Here is a 22,034-nt window from a genome sequence, read left to right on the forward strand (position 1 = left end):
GGCATGTGCTTGATTTACCTTCCTTCCCTTCTGTCCTTGAGAGTATTGTAATAAAGCCTCATACCGTAAGATTATTAGATGTATTAAGGAATTCCAGAAATGGTAATACAAGTGTCAACCAGTGAACACAGAATCACAGGCTGCTTTTGCCCAGATAGAGCTGCCTGTGCTCAATGGACATTGTTTCTACTGCAAAGCCAACCCCACTTCTGTGTTCCTTGGCTCATTTTAGGTAGGAGTAGACTATAATTCCACTTATAATGGGTTGTTCTCTCCAATATGCCAGTCCTGGGAATTAATGGTGTTCAGCTCTTGGGCTGATTGATTAATTTAGTGTAATTTTGCCATTTGTACGCGTAACCCAATGAAACACACTGCCAACAGCCCTACTGACACAATGGGGGCATCTGTATTGCCAAAGTAAGGCAACAAAGCACTACGGGAAACTATGGCTATATATATCATATTTCCAATGAACCTTACATCTGTGTTAACAAAAACACATAGGAAAAAATCGACGCTACTTGTAACCTCCTTAGTAGGGAGTCAATATTTATTGGCTGAATATATAACTGGATAAATTGGGACTTACCTGTTGGGTGCCTTGGCAGAGGCATTGACCATAGACATCTCTATAACTCAGAGGGCAAAAACAGACAGTTCTACTATTTGGAGGTAATTGCATAAAAAAAAATATACAGAGAACGAGCACTATACACACATAATAAGCTATATCCTCATAACCTTTTATCTCAAGAAGCAAGAAATGGGTTATATCTAAAATTAATAATCAAAAAGGCCCACTGGCAGCCTGCAAATAAATATCTTAATACGAGCAGAGAACTGAAAGCATTCTAGAAACCTTTTGGTTACAGTTGTGTCTGGCATTTGCAGGAGAGGTTTCTTACATAATTATTGATGCCTCTGTAGTATCCACAGTCCCATGCTGGTCCTGTTCTCTTGCATCTCCATGACTAAAAACTGCCCATTGGCTGATACTGGTGCAAAAAATCTGTCTTTAAATAAACCTTGGCTGCCATAACTTGTGGAAGAAGGATGCTCCAAGGGTGGAAGACCCCTTCTTTTAATCAACTCAGCATCAGAAAAACAAAATATAGGGGTGCACCAAACCCATAATTATTTATGGATGAGGCTGAACACTGATTCCTCAACAAAAGCTTTGGTCGAATCAAATCGAATTTGAACCCTACTTTGTTTTAAAATAATTACAAATGGTCTTTTCAGCTGTCCAAAATTTAAAGTCACATGAGTTTAAGATTTGGCCAAATCCTGCAGAAACTATTGGGAATCCCAAACTGAATCCTGGAGTCGTTGTATCTCTGAAGACAAATGATATCTATTTGACAACCCAGCTATAAAAGGCAAGCACATTTGTCTATGGACCAGAACCCAAAATCAATGGCACAGGCCTTCCGTAACATGGTTATGGTTCTGCTCTAAAGGCCGGCAGCCCAGATCTGATCTTACCGTTAGGTCTCCGCTGCCCTCCATGCTGCGCTGCTGTACTCCCAGGCTCTGCCAGTCCTCACAATGCGCACAATGTGCATGGCGTTGGGGCAGCACAGGCTGAAGGGCTCGTCCATCAACACTCAGAACACGAGGACCTCTAGAGTCAACTTCCCAGCCAAGGCTCCACCTGGGCCAGGTAATCTGAGAAGTAGGAATGCAACAATCGCCCGGCTGTGATGAGAATCTGGGAGAAAAAAAAAAGATATAATAAAAGCAGCCCCCTTGAACTGGAACCAACGAGTCAGAAACACAAGCCAGGGCTTTGTAATGAGGAAAGACGAGGCCTTTATCACGGCCCTGCTGGAGAAATAGCCGAGAGCCCAAATTCCTATGCTTCAGCAGGTCACAAAGAAAGCCCAGTGCATCTTGGAGGCAGGTGAATTGAAAAGCGGCTTGTAATGCACTTTAATTAAGCTTTGTACATTGGCTGTATTATTATTCTAGTGGCTTAGGCACAAGGGGATACCCCTTCCCACTGATTTCCCTCTCACCCCTTCTCTTGTAATTGACTTTAATAGAGAATTGGTATCAACCTTGTATAAGGCCGAGGTAGAGTTTCAAGGTGGCATAAACACGGCCTAATGGGGGACATAAATTAAACACCAAAAGCCCCATTAAAAGCACCAATTAAATGGGCAGACTAGCTGCTCTAATGCTTTCTAATGGGATAGTTAGGGACGCCCAGCCTGTGGCTCACCAGCTGCTGCCGCTGACTCCCTCCATCTTTGGCTGGTTGAAGGGAAAGTACAATATACATGAATGAATAAATTACAGTTGCATTGTAGCATTCATCCAGTGGAAGAGTATTCAGATACAGCGGTGTCTGTTATATCTGGGAAATGCTTCACATATCCTTAAAGGAGAACTAAAGCATATCTGAAGAAATAGCTAGAAATGTTGTACATTATGTTTTGTGCTTCCGTACCAGCTCAAGGCAACCACAGCCCTTTAGCAGTAAAGATCTGTGTCTCCAAAGATGCCCCAGTAGCTCCCCATCTTCTTTTCTGCTGATTCACTGCACATGCTCTGTGATAATGTCACTTACTGAGCTTAGGGACCCACTCACAATATACAGTACACATAGAATAGAAATGTCACAATATCAGGCTGATTAGTAATTAATACAGATAATTACTACATGGCAGCACAGAAACCAGTGCAATTAGCATCAGAATTTAATAACCAGCAAACCTGTAGCATCAGCTTATATTACAGCCAGGGAAGCTCATTTTCTGCTGGATAATTAGTGACGAGCCCTAAGCTTAGCTTCTCAACAGCCAATCAGAGCCCACTGAGCATGTGAGTGTCACAGACACTTTCCAAGATGGTGACTCCCTGTGACAAGTTTGAAGTCCTGGATCATTGCTGCTATTGACAAGCTGAAACTTTAGGCTGTGCAATAAGGTCATTATATAAAATATGACATTTTTAGCCATATTCATTTTTAAGGTTTAGTTCTCCTTTAAGGCAGAGAGTTTTCATCTTTTTGCCACATGCAGTACCTCTTCTCGCCTCTTGTCCAACAACCATTGTTGTTATAGGCTTGAAGCAGTATCCATTCCGCCCATTGGCTCCCATTCTGCCTCCACACTCCGGGTTCTTCCAGGAATGTCCCTGCAGTACACACCTTCCTTGATGTTAGACTGTAAGCTCTATGGGGCAGGGGCCTTTCTCTCTCTTAGCACAAGACACTTAATCACTCTTTATTTATACATGTTTATGTATAATTATGCGCTGTGGATCTTTGCAGTGATTTATAAATAGAGTTATACATACATACATTAAACCAAAGCCTAATATTAAATATACTTTAGCATTTTTTGGGATAAAAGGATAAGTAAAGGCAACCACAGCCCTTTCACAAGAAATATCTGGGACTTTATAGATGCCCCCAGTAGCTCCTCCTCTTCTTTTCACGGAGCATGTGCAGTGCCATTGACACACAAAAGATGTTCTAACAAGATCCAAGATGGGGAGCTGCTGGGGACACATTTGAAGGCCTGGATCATTAGAGCTGCTCAATCCCTGGGCTGGATCGGTACATTTATTATATAAAAATATTATTATGTAATTATATGTATTGTTTATTATATACAGCATTTTCAACAATATCTTTTTTAGCCTTTAGTTCTCCTTTTAAATAGCCCTTAACGATTCTGGAATTAGTCTTTTTGTGTTCTTCTGTATTTCACTTGTAGGGCCACACACACAGAGAGATGATCAGCCATTGTGGTTACCAGCAATTAAAAGACCAGTACCATCAAAAAACATTTTAAAAAAAATTTGTTAATATACATTGAAAAAAAAACACCAAGACAAATTAAACTTTTTCTTTCTTTATTAAGAAATAACTTACCGAAACCCTGCTTGCACTCCTCTTCAGAAAAGGCGATCCAACTATGTAACTATGTAACTATGTAACTATGTAACTATGTAACTATGTAACTAAGCAGCCCAGACCACACTGAGCATGTGCACAGTCTTGGTCTTACAAAGATGTATAACAAAGTTACAAGATGGTGACCCCCTGTGGCCAACTTTGAAAGCATAAATCATTTGTTTAATTAGGCTTGTGGTGCAGTGAAGAACCCCCTACGTTGCTTCAAATGAAAGTTCTTTTCTTCTAGTCTAAAGGGGAGGCCTCTGGTACGGTGATCCTCTTTATGGGTAAAAAGGTCCCCTGCTATTTGTCTATAATGTCCTCTAATGTACTTGTAAAGTGTAATCATGTCCCCTCGCAAGCGCCTTTTTTTTCAGAGAAAACAACCCCAACCTTGACAGTCTCCCCTCATGTGAGATTGAGCTACCGGTTATCCCATCTCTTAAGCAGAATGATAACAGTGTGAGCCTTGGTTAAACTGTATGAACGGAGGTGTGTAACATGGCTGTCACTGGAACAGCAGCTATTTCGTTAGGCTGTGACCGAAGGAAAACCTTGTTTATGCCACTGTCAACAGCTGCAAACTGATCTTGGCAGGTGACAATAGTGAAATTGCGGGGGAATATGCAGTGCACCGACCTGAGCTCACCCACCTAAATACTGACCTACAATAATAGATTATTAGTACATTACAGTACTGACAATCTTCATGGTAATTATTTATGCTTGTGGTGTGCAATAAACAGAGTTCCTGTTGGTTTGATCCTCCATCTTTATTTTGTCATTTTGCAGTGGTGGAATAAACTGTTTAGGGTACAGGGCAGTCAACAAAGTCAACAGGGCAGTTGCTTTGCCTTTAGAAAGCACTTGGGGACACTGGCATAATTAAATGACCCCCCTAGAAAATTCATTTTAGGGACCACCAGAAGTTGAGCTGTTTTACCAATTTATATTGATTGTGCTCATGAATTAGAAACCCACTTGGCACTTTTCACTCCTGGACTTCACTGAAGGATCTTCTTCCACTATTGTTACACTGATAATTGGTGAGTGTGCAACACTCAATATATCTCTATAATACACAAAAGCTATGAATATCCTGTAAATTATATCCTTATAAACGGTGAGTTCTGATGTCATCAGTTATAAACGGTGAGTTCTGATGTCATTTCTGTCACATGACTCACTGAAACATGTGTATTATAATAAATAAAGTACCCCCTCTTGTAAAATATAAGGATATTAGAAGTTACCTCGGAGTTCCATGACCTGTATAAAAACACTCGGCCTTCGGCCTCGTGTTTTTATATGGTCATGAAACTCCTCGGTAACTTATAATATCCTTATATTTTACAAGAGGGGGTACTTTATTCACTATATAATACACAAAAGCCATTGTAAATTATATCATTATAAACGGTGATTACTGATGTCATCAGTTATAAACGGTGAGTTGTGATGTCATTTCTGGCACAAGACTCACTGAAATTTGTGTATTATAATAAATAAATTACCCCCTGAACTCGTGTTTTTATATGGTCATGAAACTCTTCAGTAATATCCTTATAATTTACAAGAGGGGATACTTTATTCACTATATAGTAATCTGCCATAGGAGTTAGGGCTGTGCAGATGAACACACTGGTGCCCTGTGAGGAAACCAGATAAAAAACCCACTGATATGTCACTGAGCACCATATTACTATAAAATACAACACAATCCTCAAGTGTTTCCCTGTCATTCGCACCGATACCAGGGAAGGAGCATTATGTAACTTTCATTTATCTCTTGGCCAGAGCGGAGCACTTAAAGTTTCACCTCGCATCACCTTACAGGTTTCCTTAATAATAACTTCACTGTTTAGATTAAAAAGTTGAGAATTCTCTGGACAAGCTCCAGTATGTTGGGCAATTTTGTAATAACCATTCTGTGTACTTAAAGGGGACCCGTCACCCAAAAAATGTATCAAAAATCCTATTTTATCACATGAGTCAAGCAAAATGAACTTAAATTACACTATATAAATTATTTGAATCTTGTTTCCTTCAGTCTGGGAATTCATAATTATAGCAAGCAGGCAGGAGCCATTTTGTGGACACTGTTATTAAGACAAGTCTTGTATCATCTCAGAATCTTGTTTGTGCACCAGAATGGGGGACCTGATGTCCATCCCCATGCCCTGGCTACACAATTAAACTGTAAAGAGAATGGGGGAATGTGGGGAGAGCAGTGACATCTAGGAAGTGCTGAATGGAAAGTGAAAGTAATTGTCTGCCCCGCCTCTATGCCCATGGCATAGAAGAGGGACAGACAATATTTGATTGACAGCTGAGATTTTTAAATGAGCTTACAACTGCTATGAATGCTTTAATAAAAAATAGAAATTGGATTTCATGTTTAATTTGAAAAGGACTTTTATTATACAGATTTGTGTGTCTGGGTGACAGGTCTACTTTAATGCAGCCTTAGAAAATGTAATACGCACACATTTAGGGCAGAGACAGATGAGAAGATTCGGGGAGATTAGTCGCCTGGTGACAAATCGCCTCTTCTTCGGTGACTAATTTCCCTGGACTGCCTCCCCGCCGAAACTTGGAGTGCTTCGTTTTCCGAAGTTGCCTCACAAGGAAACGACTTCGGAAAATGAATCGCTCTGAGTGCCATCCTGTCGGCGATTTAGATTCTAGCCCCTGGGGAGTTCGGGGAGATTAGTCGCCCGAAGAAGAGCCAATTTGTCGCTGGGCGACTAATCTCCCCGAATCTTCTCATCTGTCTCTGTCCTTAAGGTGGCCATAGACGCAAAGATCCGCTCGTTTGTCGACACCGCCAAACGATCCGACACTATATGGCTGAACGATCCGATTACGATGTGCCATGGGCTCCGGCGGGATCGGTCGGGTCAAAATCAAACTTGACCGATCAACCAAACGACCGATCTCCGCCAGACGAAAGTTGTCGGCACTCCCCACACACGATCCGAAAATCGTACGAATCCTTGATTCGTACGATAGAATCTGTGTGTGTATGGCCACCTTTAGTGGTGACTACCTTAACCCATGAGGATGTTGTCATTGCCATTGTATTACTCACAACCAATGGTCTATCATCATCATCAACGCTCAATCATCCTCTGAGACCTCCCACAGGTTCACTCACTGGAATCCAATTCATAATGTGGGCAATGTATATCCTCAGGAAAGTACAAATGTGCTTTTCGCTGGTGCTTTATGGTTTGGGAAGGCACATCGATATCATATCAATCATATATAATCATTAAATAATATTAAATAACTCGGTAACTTGCTATATCAGAGCACATAGTTTCTGTTTATTTGTTTGTTCTTCATTTTCTTTTTTCTTTATTTTTATTTTCCTCTTTACCTACTCCTTAAATTTCTAACATATGTACGTACTATTCTGTGTTGTTCTACTTACTATTTCGGACCTCAGGTAGGTCCGTTTGTTTTTCATTGATGTACATGACCAACCTTTAATAAAAACAAGTTGAAAAAAAAAAATAATAATAATATTAAATACTCGTCTCTTTATTGCAGTGGTTTACATCTGCGAAATAAATAAAAACAATAAACATTTCTTTCCAGTGTAAAAGCCCATCTGAATATATTCCCTCCTGATCTCATGAACAATGACTGCATAGCGATCTCCACTGTACAGTCTACTGCCACATCTGCAGAATTAGCTGTATGATGCCGGTGCAAACAGAGTTGTGGGACTAGAGCAGAGTTAGATGGAGTTCAGCGCCGTTTGTCTGCCCAATAATATGTTAAGATGAACAAACCGATTCCCACTGTTGATAGCCTTTTCTTTCATCTACACGAGGATTGTCCTACTGGAGGCTTATGGGCAGATATAGCCCTCCGATAGATTTATATGGCCCCCAGCATGGCCAGTATTTCCATTGATTGCTTTATGATATTCTCTCCCAAACATGCTGCAATAACTGGGCCATGTTGATCTTGTACAACACTGATCTACACAATAGCTAATGATGTTCCTGTCTTGTCTTGCTTTCCATTTCCAACCCAGTTCCTTGGAGATTCACAAGGACTTATTACTTAACTAACACAGACAGTAAGTATCTGAGAGGTATACGAAACATTAGCCAGTTACTGGGTTTGGAATGTCTCATTATCACCTGGAAACCACCATTTCCAATTGGTTCTTCTCCCCTACTTCCTGCAAGGCTTTACCCAGTGCCACTGTCGGGCAGTTTGTATGGGGCAGCTGTTGGACGACTTGGACAGCAGTGTGTAAGGATTATTTTTCAGGCAGGAGAGAAAGCGTTGTTACCACATCGGGGTGCAAGGATTCCCAGAGAGCAGCTGAGACTCCCCAGCCTGAAGGTCATTGAAGGCTTTCTGCAGAAGGAAGAACATGGAACCTATAAGACACTATATAATTCATGCACTTCGTTTGTTAAAGCTATAATGATAATGGAATTTATGGCTTCCAGACAGATGATAAATCAGAAGGCTGCACTGGAAATTTCAAAACAGCAATATACAACACGGGTTGCGGTCAGAAGCTCACCTCAAACTTGCTGGAGAACTCTGCAAAGATTCCAAAGAAAGCTTCAGTAGAGGTGCTTTTAGGGTCTTCTCCGAAGTACAAGCACACTTTGAAGAATTCTTCTAATGCCCTGTGCTGCAGTGTGTCCAACGTTTGCATACAAGGAAAGGAGTTCTCCAGAAAGGTCTGAAACTCTGGTCAAGGAGACAATTCGGTTGGCAAGATCAGCTCTTATTAGACTGAACCATCTCTGGCTGATCTCATCTAACCCAGAAGGACAAGTCTACTAAGTTATTAATATGTTGTTAGTTTTACTTTCTCGGCACTAATCATGAAATGATACAGGTTTCTGGACTCTGGTAATTAAATACTATTCTATATAGGGCTGGATACACATGTTCTGACACTGTACATACACTGAGCTCTAATAATCAAATGTGACCCAAAAACTGCTTAGTGCTGGAATACGCACCTACATCTACACCACCTTCGACCCACAGATGTGCATCCTGTTTACTGGGCTTGTGCACCACCTCTCTGGCATCTGTTCCTTAGTAACTTGCTGAAGCCCTGCTGAGTATTGTTTTACTAATTGCCCAGTACTTGCCTCTGCCTGGACTCTTGACCTCTCTAACTGGCCCTGACCTTTTACCTAATTTTGGGTTTTCCTCCTTGGAGCATAGTCAAGGTTGTTGGTGAACACCAGCCCATTCCGAAACCTCTATTCTTGCTGCATGTGCTAAATGCCTCATCTATAGACACCCATACTACCAGAACATTACAGGCTCTGAAACTCTATAACTACCTAACCCACTAGAAAGAAACTGAACTTCACATTTCCCTTCTTTGCCACCAAAGCAAGAGGATGGCTCTGTAGCAAAACGATCTAGACTCTGTCCAGAGTAGTGAGCTCCAAGCATTCAAAGTGGGGCTGGCACTCTGCAAAACGTAGATGCCAATAGTCATCAGTCAGTTTGAAGTCTACAGTGGTATAAGGTGCTTGATAACTAAACATGAGCCAGTGATAGGCTTTAATAACCAAAGTGACCAACAGCTCATATGCAGAACTCTCACCAAATCGAGTCAAATTGCAGATGGATGGCACTAATAAAGGCTCATATCATTACATTCTGGGTTTGTAGCCCAAAGGATACACTCATAGTAAGAGAGAACATGTCGTCTGGGGAGCTGGGCATCCGGCTGCAGGAGCTTTTAATCTCCTGAATAGTCACATGGAGGTCGCTCAGATCAGCCGTTACAGACCTCTGATTAACTAAAGGAAAAGGAGATGAACAAAACCCAGGTCAGTGTTTCTCCACTTATGACCAAGTTCACACTTAGAGCAGACAATGAGAAGCAGGCGTGTCCAACCAACAACTCCTTCTTGGTTCCTGCCAAGGAATGTTGATGGTCACCATTGAAAAACAAGAAGAACGATGGCATTCTTGGTTCAGATGTTGGGGAGGCAGTACCTTTGGCAGCGAGAGGCACAGTGGGGAGATCCTTGGCAAAGCTCAGCAGCTCTGGGAAATGTTGGCTGAGGGATTTGGCGAGAATGTGCAGGAAGGTGAATTTTCCATCAACAGTCTTTGTGGTGTTTAACTGCAAATAAACAAGAGGAGATAAAAGTGTCTCCAAATGGGAAGGCCTAATTGTGAAGGACATTTCTGTTGGAGTTAAAGAGGATGCAAACTCAGATATAATATTCTGCATCTTTACAATATACATGAATTACAGACTTTCCATTAATGTATGTTGGAAAGTTGAAATTACATTTTCTTTCATTAGGCAAAATGTTATTTTTGGGTTGCCTTTGAAGAGATCTATGTGGCCTATGACCCTTCTGTCAGCATGTTGGTAATAATGGCTACAAATACAAAAGGATGTACCTCTGTGAGGAAATTGATCTTGAATCCAGTTGTCCTGTTGGTTTTGGGCTGTCCATCATTCAGATAGTTTCCCATGGCTAAAACAAACTGCAAAAATACAACGTAATTATTATCTCCAATGTACAGTACCTTATGCATAAACTAACCCTGAGTCCAGCGATCCATTTTGGTAGGGGGAGTGCAAGGTAAAGAGCATCAATCAAGGCCCATGATAAGTTGCAAGACCAGCCATTGCTTTTGCTGTCTTGGTTGTTACACATTGGCATGTCAAAGAAATATCATGGTTATGTAAAAAAGCAACCAACCAGCAGAAAACACTTACTGAAGAAGTGGTGCAAATTTTCTATGTTTATTAAAGGAGAAGGAAAGGCTAACATTAAGTAAGCTTTATCAGAAATGTCTATATAAATACACCAATAAACCCTCAAAGTAATGCTGCTCTGAGTCCTCTGTCAAAAGAAACACCACATTTCTTTCCTTCTATTGTGTACTCATGGGCTTCTGTATCAGACTTCCTGTTTTCAGCTTAAACCTCCAGGGCTAGGGCTTGAGCATGCTCAGTTTGCTCCTCTCCCCCCTCCCTTTTCATCCTCTGTGCTGTAATATGAGCCTAGAGCTATGAGTGAGCAGGGAGAAACTCAGGCAGGAAGTGATGTCACACCAAGCTAATATGGCAGCTGCTATCCTAAACAAACAGAGAGAGCTTCTAGAGCTGTTTATTCTGGTATGATAAAGAATTCTGCAAAATAAATAGTGTTATAGCTTGCACTATTGTGGCTAATCTATTGGTAATAGACTGCTTTGTTAGCTTTTCTTCTCCTTTAAATGACCCTATAAAATTTTCTTAATGCTTTGGGCATTGTCACTAGATCAGGATGAACTGCCTTTACAAGGGTTTACAGCAGGGCCAGAACTGGGCGTAGGCAGAAGAGACACATGGCTAGGACGCAATGGTTTGGTTGTGGTGCACTAGGCACATATCGCCCATCCCTAGTTCTGGTCCTGGGTGAGGGAAATGGAGATCCTGGAGGGTCTTTGCACCAGCTGGTTCGGTGTTCCCCTCACTTCCAGTACCGGGGGAGGAGGGCATGTGATCAAATGAAATGTTACATCACTCTAGAGATATAAAGGAAGAGCATCATGGTCTTGTGGGCGTCTCCTGAAACAATATCATAGAAGGCCCTCTCCTGCAGCCAAGGCTCCATTTCCCACAATGCCTTGCATGCTTCTTCACCCAAGGAAAATGAACATTTGCCAGCAAATGTATGCAAATAATGGCTTTATATGGTTTCTAGCAGCTGCTCAACAATGTAGGTTAGACCGAGCACTAGCATAGGCTTACATCCTTTTTATAGACAATAGAGGAAAAGGGGCAAGTAGAAATAGAGGGTCACTCAACAAAGATTTATCTACTTGTTCTCCAGAGAGGTCCCGTCTCCATCTGTTGTTAATCTACAACTCCCAGTGACAGATGCTGAGAAGGCTGCTGCTTATCCTTATCATCAGTTAAAGAATGGACCCACCGACCTCTTAATGGCTTCGATAATTGCAGCCTGGCCCAAATATTCCTGTGTTTTTAATGAAGTTCATGTAAATAAGGTGCAGCATTTCCTGATCTGGCTTGGAATCTCCCCCTGCTTTTTGTGTGTTATATAAATGTATATAAACCGTTATAAACCTGCTACCAGCTGTGCCGCGGAGCTAGCAGACGTATTATTAAAACGATCTATCATTATAAATGGGGAGAACCAAAAGCTTAGAGAGTAACCCTATTGCAGATGGGAAATGGGTACAAAAAAGTGCATTTCCCCACTTGTTTCAAAAGATTTTTTACAGTTTTAATTTTTTACATATTAAAGGAGAAGGAAAGCTACTGAAGCAGTTTATTGCCAATAGATTAGCCACAATAGTACAAGCTATAACACTATATATAGTATGTAGAATGCTTTACCATACCTGAATAAACAGCCCTAGAAGCTCTATCTGTTTGTTGGATAGCAGCTGCCATATTAGCTTGGTGTGACATCACGTCCTGCTTGAGTCTCTCCCTGCTCACTCATAGCTCTGGGCTCAGATTACAGCAGGGAGGGGAGGAGGGAGAGAGGAGCAAACTGAGCATGCTCAAGCCCTGCCCTGGAGGTATAAGCTGAAAACAGGAAGTCTGATACAGAAGCCCATGAGTACACAATAGAAGGAAAGAAATGTGGTGTTTCTTTTGACAGAGGTCTCAGAGCAGCATTACTTTGAGGGTTTACTGGTGTATTTAGGTGGACCTTTCTGATAAGGCTTACTTAGTTTTAACCTTTCCTTCTCCTTTAAAGGGGAACTCCACTCAATTTGTAATGGTAATTTCTACTGAAAGCTGTGCACAGGGATGATACTGGGGCTACTGCCTCCTGAGTGCCTTACTTCATTTTAGCCTTTCCTTCTCCTTTAAATAACAATAAAGAGAGGTTGTTCCTGCCTCCACCTTTGAGTGTTGGGCAAGTAAGGGTTTTATGCTAAGTGCACTTAGTGCAAGAATCTGGCATGTTATAGTTGTATAATGTCCTGGTGGCTGGAACTGAGTAGGTAAATGCCGTTTTGGGTCACAGTGATCAAATGGGAACCTCACACATAACAGAGAGAAGAAATACTACAATATCAAGCCTCTTGATTCCTTTTTTAGTTTGCTAGTGTTACATGATAAAGAAAATGCGCTAACAATTAGGTTGTGGAGCCTTTAAATATTTGATTTTCTCGCCAAGCACAATGATGTCAGACTAGACCTCCAGTTATTCTCATAGGCCAATGTGTGTGTCAGTCAGCCTAAAGAGAAGAGACTGGGGTACAAGAAAGGGGTAATGGGCTGGATGCAAATTCCATGATCCCCCTTGCATATCAATCTCAACCGGCTGCACAGGTATCTGAGAATAGCGGGACATCCATGTCCAGGGATTAAAGGAGAAGGAAAGGTTAAAACTAAGTAAGCCTTATCAGAAAGGTCCATCTAAATATACCAGTAAACCCTAAAAGTAATGCTGCTCTGAGTCCCCTGTCAAAAGAAACACTGCATTTCTTTCCTTCTATTGTGTACTCATGGGCTTCTGTATCAGACTTCCTGCCTTCAGCTTAAACCTCATTGCCCTGGGCAAGAGCATGCTCAGTTTGCTCCTCTCCCCCCACCCCTCCATTCTCTACTGTAATCTGAGCCCAGAGCAGGGAGAGACTCAGGCAGGAAGTGATGTCACACCACATTAATACTGCAGCTCCTATTCTAAACAAACAGAGAGTATCTAGAGCTTTTTACTCAGGTATGGTAAAACATTCTACAGAATAAATATAGCATTCTAGCTTGTACTATTGCAGCTAATCTATTGGCAATAAAATGCCTCCATAGCTTTCCTTCTCCTTTAAGGTATTTGAAATGAATAAACCTGAAAAGTAATGATATATGTGCCAGTTACCTGGTATGTTCCTTATTCCTGTCATTACCATTCCCACCAGACACTGAATCCAATTAGCAGCCCTTAGCACAGTAATGATTAGCACTAGGCTGTACTTGTGACCCAGCTCTCAGCTCTTCTGCTTCTCACTGTTTTATTTGGCAAGAGAAGCTATACTGTGTATTTATTGTTTCACAATACACTAAAGGGTAAAGGCAAAAAAATAAAATCCCATTTTTACTTTCTTTAACGAAAAAGAAACCTTTCTCCACTATACTTGAATTAAAAAATGTGTATGGTTTTATAAGAAACCTGACTGTATGCAGTGAAATTCTGCCTTCATTTACTGCTGTGGATAGGAATTGTCAGACGGTCCCTAACTGCTCTGCAGGGAAACAATCATACTTATGAACAGCAGGGGGAGCCCCCGCCTTACTTCCCAGCCGTGCGGAACTCAAGCAGCTTTGTTTGTTTCCCTGTAGAGCAGTTGGCGACTTTGTAGAGATTTCGATAGGATTTTATTTTTGCCTTTACATCCGCTTTACTGTTTCCAACTCCAGCTGCCGGGACAAAGATCATGGAGCCAGATTTAAACCGGTAAACTGGGATTCTATTTGGAGGATTATTTTGCTGCAGACACTGCTTCTGCAGAGTTGGAGAAAGTTTGTATTAAACAATACAAAAACTATAAAATCCACATTAGATTACATGACAACACAGGACCCAGTGCAGTCTGTATATTCTGATTATTAATCAGTCTTGCTGTATCGGCTTCTGACAGATATTATTTGACTTGTGCTGTTTTGATGATTTATGACGATCCCTAAGCAGCCATACTGAGCATGTGCACAGTCTTGGTCTTGCAAAGAGGTATAACAAAGTTACAAGATGGTGACCCCCTGTGGCCAACTTTGAAAGCATAAATCATTTGTTTGATTAGGCTTGTGGTGCAGTAAGTTCATGTTTATGTTTAGTATACAAAATACAGCATTTCTAGCCTTATTCTATTTTAGACTTTACTTCTACTTTAAATTCCTGTTCTACATTCCATCAAAGCATTCGAGCATTTCATAGCTCTATACATGAATAACCTGCACATAGTGAATAACAGAACTGCCACAAAACTTAGGTTCCTTAGATATCTCTATGTTCTAGAATTTTGCCCCTGATGTGCTAAGCAGCACAGGATAGTATTCTTTAGTCCAGCAATAACCATATGTTTGCTTAGCTTGCCCTTGAAGCACTGAGTAATTATAGTATTATATTCATAATCATTGACAGCAGATTACACCATCTGTTCTATTAAATCCCTAATGCTTCATAACTCCTCACACTCTAATGCACCCACATGCCAGGCCTATTCTTTCCTAGGCTCTGAGATGAACCAACATTGGATTTGGGGCCATGATAAAGGATTGTCAGCTCCACAGACCTCCAGAATCTTGGCAAGTTTCTTGCTGTTCTTGAGCTCTGAAGAGGCTTTTAAGATGCAGTCGCAGCTGGCTCTGATCTCCTCGGTCTTCTCCTGCAGGGTGCTCTTAAAGAGTAGGCTTCGAAGGCGAATCTTGTACTCTGGGACAGACATCATCTGCAGGTTGGCCAGAAATACATTTACTTCAAATAATGACAAATGCTCTTGTTTTAAAGAAAGTAAATTATGGGGGTCTTCTCCTCCTCTTAATTCCTTTTGGAAAATGAAGAACACTTGGCTCACATTTGCCTTATATAGGGAATCATCTAGCACCCCCAATTATAAATATAAAAATAGGACCTGTTGTCCAAAATGCTCGGGACCTGGGGTTTTCCAGATAATGGATCTTTCTGTAATTTGGATCTTCATACCTTAAGTCTACTAGAAAATCATATAAACATTAAATAAACCCAATAGGCTGGTTTTGCTTCCAATAAGGATTAATTATAACTTAGTTGGGATCAGGTACAAGCTACTGTTTTAAAAAAAATATTTATTTGATTATTATTGAGTCTATGAAATACGTCCATTCTGTAATTCGGAACTTTCTGGATAACGGGTTTCTGGATCACAGATCCCATACCTGTATAAGAATATTTAGAAGTCAGCAATGAGTTCCATGACCATAATCTGCAGACTGTTTGCTCTGATATTGGAACTTGCCTTCTACTTATAATAATATAATATCCTACACAAAAGCCCTGATAAAGGTGATATCAGTTATAATCAATGAATAGTGATGTAAATTCTGTAATAATAATTCTAATAATAAATAATGTAACCTCTATTGTAAAAGATAAGGATATTAGAAGTTCCATGACCTTTATATCAATAGTGATGGGCGAATAAAATCGCCTGGCATGAATTTGCGGCAAATGTCAGCGTTTCAAGTCGATTTTTAGTGAAAATGTTTGAATTTTTCTGTAAACTTTCCAATTTCACAGTTTTTTTGCGGAAAATTCACAAATTTTTCGGCAAAACGGTAGAAATTTGCCCATCACTAGTCATCAAGGATAATCGGTGGTTAGAAGTTTATACCATGTATCCATATGACTCACTGAAACTTGTGTTTTATAAAAAATTATATACCCGCTGTGGATATTAGAAGTCTCCTTGGAGTTATACAATCTGTATGGTCATGTTCCTCTTTAGTGGCTTCTAATATCCTTATATTTTACAACAGGGGGTACTTTAATTTTAAAATACAGAGCCATGTGACATCACTAAGCACCCATTATAGCTGGTGACATCACTAAGCAGAGTATACAAGGATACATTTTACAGGATATTCAGGGTTCTTGTGTATAATAAATATATACTGGTATGGGAAATGTTATCCAAAATGCTCCGGACCTGGTGCTTTCCGGATAATGGATCTTTCCGTAATTTAGATCTTCATACCTTAAGTCTACTAGAAAATCATTTAAACATTAAATAAGCCCAATATGCTGGTTTTGCTTCCAATAAGGATTCATTATTTCTTAGTTTGGATCAAGAAAAAGGTATGGGATCCAATATCCGGAAACCCGTTATAAGAAAGTTCAGAATAACTTCCTCCCATAGACTCCATTTTATCCAATTTTTTAAAAAATATTTCCTTTTCCTCTGTAATAATAAAATAGTAACTTGTACTTGATCCCAACTCAGATATAATTAATCCTTATTGGAAGCAAAACCAGCCTATTGGGTTTATTTAATGTTTAAATGATTTACTAGTAGACTTAAGCAGAGACACACGCTCAGATTCCGGAAGATTAATCTCCTCTTCTTCGGGACGACTAATCTCCCCGAACTGCCTCCGGCCGGCTAGAATGTAAATCGGAGGCGGGATGGCAATCACTGCGCTTCGTCTTCTGAAGTTGCCCAAAACTTCGGGCAACTTTGGAAAACGAAGCACTCCGAGTGGCATCTCGCCGGTGATTTTGATTCTAGGTTGCGGCAGGCAGTTCGGGGAGATTAGTCGCAATGAAGAAGAGGCAATTTATCGCCGGGCGACTAAATCTCCCCGAATCTGAGCGTTTGTCTTTGAAAATCCAAATTATGGAATAGCCCCAGCTAACAGGTCTCATACCTGTACAGTGTACTGTTTTATTATTACAGAGAAAAAGGAAATCGTTTTTGAAAATTTGGATTATTTGGATAAAATGGAGTCTATGGGAGACGGCCTTTCCGTAATTCGGAGCTTTCTAGATAACGGGTTTTCGGATAACAGATCCCATACCTGTTCTAATAACTGGTTTTATATGTCTGACAAGATCTTGTCTTGTCACCGGCAGTAACCAGAAAGGAAAATATCTTAATGGCTTGTACGATTTACTAGATTTCGGCAAATGTTGCACACAATGCAAAGACCCATCACCCCTCTGTACCTGCAGGGCAAACTGATCGGGCTCACTGAGCTTGCTGGGGCTGCCCGTGTAGGCCTCAAATCGCTGCCTCTCTTCTTCATCAGGTGCGAACAGCAGCAGCTGCTTTATATGTGACGGCTCCAAGCGTTCATTCTCCATGACCATTAGGATATGACATAGCTCCAAGGGGGTTAACTTCAAGTGTGCAATTAGGATAGCTGTAAAACAGGCCGTTTTACTCATTGTTCATTGTCCTTGTTAAAGGGCCAGTAACAAAAATTTGTTAGTATACATCCAGCAATGTAACTAGAGGGGGGGCGGGCCCTGGCGCGGGACGCGCACCCGGGCCCCCCCACCCCCCTCTGTACGCCCAGAACCGGCAAAATTTGTGGCGCGCGAGCTGCCGGGGGGGCCCTGAGGGGGTGCGGGCCCTGGCTCAATCGCACCCCCTGCTGTCCCGGTAGTTACGCCACTGTTTACATCAAAAAAACACCAAGACAAATTAAACTTTTAAAAGACTTTATTGAAAAATAACCAAAACTCCGCTTGTGCGCCTCTTCAGAAAGCAATTGGGCTATCCATCGTGCGGCGCTCGATTTCTCCTCCCTGCCTTCCTTATAGGAGATAACCAGGGATAAATCGAGCACCGCACGATGGATCATCTAAGTGTCGCCTTTTCTGCAGAGGAGCATAAGCAGAGTTTCGGTAAGTTATTTCTTAATAAAGCCTTTGCGATTTTAAAGTTTCATTTGTCTTGGTGTTTTTTTTCCGATGTATACTAACAAATTTTTTTTTGCTGTTACTGGTCCTTTAAACCGTCTTTACCCTTAATCTTAATATTCCATTTTTACCTGTGTTGTAAGCTTTCTTGTGAGACAGAATTTCAACTGCGCCTTTATTTTTCATGGATTCTGATAGTACAGGCAGGACTGAAAGAGAGAGAGAGCAAGGGAAAGAGGGAGGTCTCACTCCTGGAAAATGCAACATTAAAGTCCAAATAAAAGTACAGGTTTACTGTCCCTTATGATGTCAGTGCAGGGGTGCTTCGCCAATGAGGCGAGTTGAGGCTGTCGCCTCAGGCGGCAGCACCCCACTAGGTACCAGGGGCGGCAAAAATACTTCTCCTGGTACTTTAAGAGCGAATTTCCGGGGGAGGGGGGGCAGCAGCAACTGCTGCTGCCTCAGGCAGTGGAGGGGCCAGGATCGCCCCTGTGTCAGTGATATGGAGTGACCACATTTGATGACATCACAGGTGGGACACATTTGTTCTGCTGGACATTGCACATCTTAGGCAGGATATGGATACCTGTAACCTTGTCTGGCCCAAGTTTCAGTTTGTTTCTATTTAAGCTCATCCATGGTTTATTATCAGGGATACCAGCAGCCTGGCACCACCAGCTTCGCACAGTAGCTGCAATGGAAGAATTTTTGCTTACGTGATGGTTTCTGGGTGCCAAAGTGCAGCTCTAAATCCAGGTACTTCACCATGTCGCTTAGTTTGTCATAATCAGAATCTTCTCCAAGCTGTAAAGTAAAGACAATGAACGGCATTGACATTGATTTTACAACTTACTATACTGGAAAAGGCTTTGACTTCGACTACATAACCCTCCATGTTAGAATAAATACATTCTTAAAGGGATCCTGTCATGTTTTTTTCAAAGCGCATCAGTTAATAGTGCTGCTCCAGCAGAATTCTGCACTGAAATCCGTTTCTCAAATGAGCAAACAGATTTTTTTTTATATGTAATTTTGAAATCTGAAATGAGGCTAGACATATTCTAAATAATTTCTCCAAGGCATGCTAGTAAGTAAAAAATGCTAGCATGCCTTGGAGTTTATGGTTTTACCTCTGTTTGGTCTCTAGAGGTCTCTGGCATGCATACCAGTAATGTTTACTGATTCTGCTCCCAATTTGACTCTAATAGCTAGACATATTCTCAGCTGCCCCCAGTCATGTGACTTGTGCTCTGATAAACTTCAGTCACTCTTTACTGCTTTACTGCAAGTTGGAGTGGTATCATCCCCTCCTTTCCCCCCAGCAGCCTAACAACAGAACAATGGGAAGGTAACCAGATAGCAGTTCCCTAACACAAGATAACAGCTGCCTGGTAGATCTAAGAACAACACTCAATAGTAAAATCCAGGTCCCACTGAGACCTATTCAGTTACATTGAGTAGGAGAAACAACAGCCTGCCAGAAAGCAGTTCCATCCTAAAGTGCTGGCTCTTTCTGAAATCACATGACCAGGCAAAATGACCTGAGATGCACCTACACACCAATATTACAACTTTAAAAAAAAAATTACACTTGTGAATTATTTGCAGTGTAAACAGTGTAATTTAAAAATAAAAATGACATCATAAAAATCATGACAGAATCCCTTTAAATAAAGACATTTTTTCATAAATAAAGTGAATATACCCAAACGTATCTATTGCAGAATAATACAGCTATTGCACGTCTACAACACCCAGCACCATCCCACCCATACAGATTTCTGGAGACTACATATCTGTTGTTTCTAATTAGCACAGTACTTGCCTGTCCCCAGATGGTCCCTTCGGAGTTTTCCACCTGCTCCCAGCGCAGTCTTTTCACACTCATATGACTGGAGTCACTTCTCCTATGCATGTTGCGATGTGTCAGGGGGGCCAAAGGAGGCGCAGGTGGAATGAGAGGACTGGGTAAAGGTGGTGGGGCAGGGGGTGATGGGTTTGCACTATTTTCTTTACAACGTACATATGAGTTAGGGGCTACCTTGGGTTCCTCTGGAGGAGGTTTGTTGTCTCCTCTGGAGGATTGAGGCTGGGGATGAGGAGGTGGAGGTGGTGGTGGGCTGTGTGGAGGAGGAGGTACAAGGTCAGACACAGAGGAGTAGGTGAGAGAGCTTCCATCCTCGCTGCTGCTTGCAGACTCACTGGCAGTGCTGATATCTCTGGTGGCACAGCTGTACTGGTCATCCTGAAAACTCATCTGAAGAGATTAAAAGTGGCCATGATAGAATGCAAGTCTGCACATGGGTGGGCACTTGGATGGGTTGCTTTATTCCCACAGATAATAACACAGTACTTACCTCTTCATAGTCATTTTCAGGGGTCAGGAACTGATCAGTAAAGGTTAAATTCTGCCCCAGCTGCCGGCTGAGCACATCCAGGAATCGGTCTGTGTCTCTTGAGCGGTTGGGACGTGAGAAGGTAAAGATCTTTCTGTGGGATGGGGATGAGGGCAAGCTTCCGTCAAGGCTCACGTAAGGGTTGGACTCAGAGCTGCTGGGAGATGGAGCACTGGGTGGCCGTGGTGGGCATGGGTCAGATGGTGGCCCAGTGCTTTGCCACAGGGGACCCTGTCCCAACCTACGCTGACCTGGGCAAAGAGATAAAATGGATTCATTGATGAAGAGCTCATGGAAAGTCATAATGAAATCTACTTTGTCACAAGTGTCTGACTGAGTAGCAAGTCCCACCATGAAAGTGGACGTGAGACACAGGACCCACTCACGCCTCTAAAAATTTACATTTTCTCTTGTCTATAGCCCTCAATTTCTCTATGCCCAGCCAGCATAAGGTCCTCACAATCAGGGTTCAAGGGCTAGTACTATATAAGGTTCCATTATTGCTGGGTCCAAAAAAAGCACTTGTGAGTGACCGTGATGACTTATACACATACACAACCCTAGACTGGTGGTCACACTACGCAAAATGCAGAATAGACAGGAGATCCAGGTTTAAGACTTTTGCAAATGCCTTGGGTAAAATTCAAGGTGTACAGTCAGCTGCATAAATAGATGAGGGCTGCCCTAGAGATCTTATAGTAGACTTGGACTGACACAGAAAAACTTACCCCTGCCTACTCTCTGAGAGAGGTTGCAAGAGCCACGAGACTTCATGCTGCTCACTTTCCCTTGAAAGTTGTTGAGAAAACGATTTTCTAACTCAGCGTAAACAGCCGACATCTGAAAAAAGTAGTTTAGAAACAGAGTAGGGATCTAACTTCTGAGATGGCAGTAACTTCTGGGACAACACAGAGTATCAAGAGCTCCTGAGTAAAGCATGATCCTGGTCACAGCTGAATAAAGTTAAGCTACACACAAAATAAACATACATTGGTTTTCTTTTGCACTGGTTAATGCTCCTCAATGGCCTTTATCCCAAGTAAATGGGATACAGACTCAACAAGGTTGCCCCACGCGATTGTACAATTACGTATGGGGCCAATGAAAGTGTTGCTATTACCATTTTTGGATTGGGTGTCTCTGGCAATGAAGTTCCGTCTCCAGCTTGTCTCTCTCCTGAGGTCACACGAGGTGCAATTTCCACAGGTTCACACGGTGCTCCTAAGGTCAGTCATAGAGTAAAATTATTATACACAGTGTGCATCAAACTACATTCCCCTATAGTTGTTCTTACTATGATCTGAGGTACCAGTTAATGCTGGCAGGGGATGCTGAGCCTTTATA

At 41.6% G+C, this 22,034-nt stretch overlaps 1 protein-coding gene across 3 annotated transcripts in view; it reads right to left on the reverse strand.

Moving 5' to 3' along the window:
- Positions 1–7,424: 7,424 nt before the first annotated feature.
- The window catches only part of grid2ip.S (glutamate receptor, ionotropic, delta 2 (Grid2) interacting protein S homeolog), a 67,580-nt gene continuing 52,970 nt past the window's right edge, over positions 7,425–22,034 (reverse strand). For 2 of the 3 annotated variants that reach the window (XM_041577612.1, XM_041577610.1), the window contains exons 9-21: positions 21,811–21,911; positions 21,419–21,530; positions 20,652–20,941; positions 20,120–20,551; positions 19,011–19,098; positions 18,426–18,503; positions 17,596–17,792; positions 15,188–15,343; positions 10,331–10,417; positions 9,914–10,043; positions 9,596–9,714; positions 8,463–8,627; positions 7,441–8,290 (exon numbers count right to left, since the gene is read on the reverse strand). In XM_041577612.1, the coding sequence (XP_041433546.1) occupies positions 8,219–8,290; positions 8,463–8,627; positions 9,596–9,714; positions 9,914–10,043; positions 10,331–10,417; positions 15,188–15,343; positions 17,596–17,792; positions 18,426–18,503; positions 19,011–19,098; positions 20,120–20,551; positions 20,652–20,941; positions 21,419–21,530; positions 21,811–21,911 (2,027 nt within the window). In that variant the 3' untranslated portion in view covers positions 7,441–8,218. Of the gene's footprint in view, positions 8,291–8,462; positions 8,628–9,595; positions 9,715–9,913; positions 10,044–10,330; positions 10,418–15,187; positions 15,344–17,595; positions 17,793–18,425; positions 18,504–19,010; positions 19,143–20,115; positions 20,552–20,651; positions 20,942–21,418; positions 21,531–21,810; positions 21,912–22,034 lie in introns of all 3 variants that reach the window. The other variant, NM_001374462.1, reaches the window with a different exon arrangement.

This window comes from Xenopus laevis, chromosome 9_10S (assembly GCF_017654675.1).
Source record: "Xenopus laevis strain J_2021 chromosome 9_10S, Xenopus_laevis_v10.1, whole genome shotgun sequence".
Lineage (NCBI taxonomy): Eukaryota > Metazoa > Chordata > Amphibia > Anura > Pipidae > Xenopus > Xenopus laevis.